Source organism: Palaemon carinicauda, chromosome 8, assembly GCF_036898095.1.
Source record: "Palaemon carinicauda isolate YSFRI2023 chromosome 8, ASM3689809v2, whole genome shotgun sequence".
Taxonomy (NCBI): domain Eukaryota; kingdom Metazoa; phylum Arthropoda; class Malacostraca; order Decapoda; family Palaemonidae; genus Palaemon; species Palaemon carinicauda.
This window is the reverse complement of record NC_090732.1, coordinates 135,812,530-135,815,029: the sequence shown is the minus strand read 5'-3', so window position 1 is coordinate 135,815,029 and position 2,500 is coordinate 135,812,530. Positions and strand designations below refer to the sequence as shown.

Sequence of the window (2,500 nt, the reverse complement as noted above, 5' to 3'; positions counted from 1 at the left end):
AATAGTGTCAGATAAATGTCCTGTATAGTGTCAGATAATGTCCTGAATAGTGTCATATAAATGTCCTGTATAGTGTCAGATAAATGTTCTGAATAGTGTCAGATAATGTCCTGAATAGTGTCAGATAAATGTCCTGAATATTGTACGATAAATGTTCTGGATAGCGTACGATAGATGGTTACCATAATGTACGATAATATCCGAATTTCCCTAGAAACTAATCCTTCTGAGCACATGAATCGTGAATGCTCGTAGTTATGCCTCCACCCAGGGAGATTTCTACCTGTATGGGGGAATTGGAGAGTTATTAAAATGGCTGACTGCTCTTCTATACTTTCCAATGACCACAAATACGCGTTTAGTATCGCCTGTTAATAATGTCAGTTACCCTACATTAGATTATATTAGATTTTACCTATACGGTTTGGTTATTTTTATCTTCGGTGTTTAATTTCGTCTTTTAATTGTACTGACGCCCTGTCATACTTATCCACATTTTGTAAAGGACAAACTTGTTACCGAGACGGATGCAATTAGAAGAGAAAGGGAAATATTAGTTGAGTAAATGATGCACAAATTCCAGGCATGAAATCCCCCAGACACGACTATACATAGTCCACAAAAATGGGAGGAGAGAAAGATAAGATGATGTGTGAAGCTAGTTGCCGAAAAAGGACTTTTCTCTTCAAATTGAAGATTTTCATTGAACAGGATGAAAGTTGATCATCAATGGGTGATACAGCAATTATTCCAGTTTGTTTTAGGTTATGGAGGAAATGAAAGAACAGAGATAAAGAAAACCTTTTAATCATTTGCGATATATGAAAGCTTTATTGTCTAAAAGCGAACGTCGACACAAGTAAATAGCTCGCTATAATGTTGTTCTTCCATATTCTTTCTTATACGTTCCTTCAGTGTCAAATTCCACCCTGGTTTAGTCAGGAGTAAAATTGAAGAAAATTAATAGCTGGGGCGAAAGGGAAAGGTCTAATGTCCACTTTACCTAAAATGTCAGCTGCATTGTTAAAGGAAGACCATAAACATGGGCGAGTGCGCCTCTCTCTCTCTCTCTCTCTCTCTCTCTCTCTCTCTCTCTCTCTCTCTCTCTCTCTCTCTCTCTCTATATATATATATATATATATATATATATATATATATGTGTGTGTGTGTGTGTGCATGGTACTTGGGCTTAGTATCTACATGGTAAAAATATCCACACCTTACATATTTGATTATGGTATGATATCTACATATAATTTTTCTTTTGGAATGTCTACATAGTTATAGAAAGTATAACATGTATATAACCTCAGGAAAAAGACATTGAAATATAGAAATTTACTTTTATTTCCACTAGTAGGAGGTAAAGAATAGAACAGAGTAAGGGGGTATAATATTGTGCTATCTAGTAATACTGGGTCAAGGCTTGTGGTTTAAACCTCCCCTTTTCCTATAACTTAACCCCACGTGCCCTCAACAACACCTCTGCACTGTCTGTGACCAATTAGGTTTTGTCTCTGCTTCCCAATCATTTTTGCATTCTTAGAACTTCTGCTTTAGACTACAGGCATTTTTGGGATAAGATTTCTCGTTCCCTAACTGTTTTCACCGAACACGTTTAACTGGCCACATACTTATTCACTGGTAATGAATTAATACGTAACGGAGTTTGTTGGAAAAGGCTTTAATGCGCTTGGGTACTTTGATCAACAAGCCAATAGTCTTTCTCTGGCGAGACTAACGTCATGATCACTTGACCATGTTTGTTTAGTGCGTATGTGTAGGTATAATATATATATATATATATATATATATATATATATATTATATATATATATATATATATATATATATATGTAAATTTATGTATATATACATATATATTATTTGTATTATATGTATATATACATGTATGTATGTATGTATGTATGTATGTATATGCTATATATGGTATATATTTATATGTTTAAATGTACAGGTGCTAATATATCCAATATACACATTTTTATATTTATACAATATATACACGAGTGTATTATTTTATATACAATAAATACGCAATTCACATCAAGTAGATGTGGTTTTCACATGAATGACAGCTAGACAGTTACATACTGAATGAATTTGTTTTAACAGTAAAAGATTGTGATAGAAATATGACTATAATGTTTAAACATATCTAAATGATAAATGGAAGATGTAGAAAATAGATGTTGGAACAAGATTTTAATGTCATTTTTCTGATTTTTTTATTAATTGTATTTTATTTTACAGGTGTGGTCACACCGAAGCCAAATAGGGAATGAAGTAGTACAGAAGAGGAAAGAGGAAAACGTAAGCTGTGAATGGTTCGATTTCACTAGAGCACAATGGAGAACAAATCTTTCAGTATATCCGACGAGGTTTCGTCTGGCAAAGAAAACGGAATCGCTCATAAAGAAAATGGACGGACTACTTACCCATCTACCTTGACCCCAGTCAATGGGAAGGGGCTTCCTCA

At 33.9% G+C, this 2,500-nt stretch overlaps 1 protein-coding gene across 2 annotated transcripts in view; it reads left to right on the top strand.

Annotated features, from left to right (window-relative positions):
• Positions 1–2,500, top strand: part of LOC137645956 (solute carrier organic anion transporter family member 74D-like) — a 91,736-nt gene that overhangs the window by 69,613 nt on the left and 19,623 nt on the right. For both annotated transcript variants that reach the window (XM_068379028.1, XM_068379029.1), the window contains exon 2: positions 2,275–2,500. This exon is cut by the window's right edge and continues 102 nt beyond it. In XM_068379028.1, coding sequence (XP_068235129.1) covers positions 2,370–2,500 — 131 coding nt within the window. In that variant the 5' untranslated portion in view covers positions 2,275–2,369. The remainder of the gene's footprint in view (positions 1–2,274) is intronic.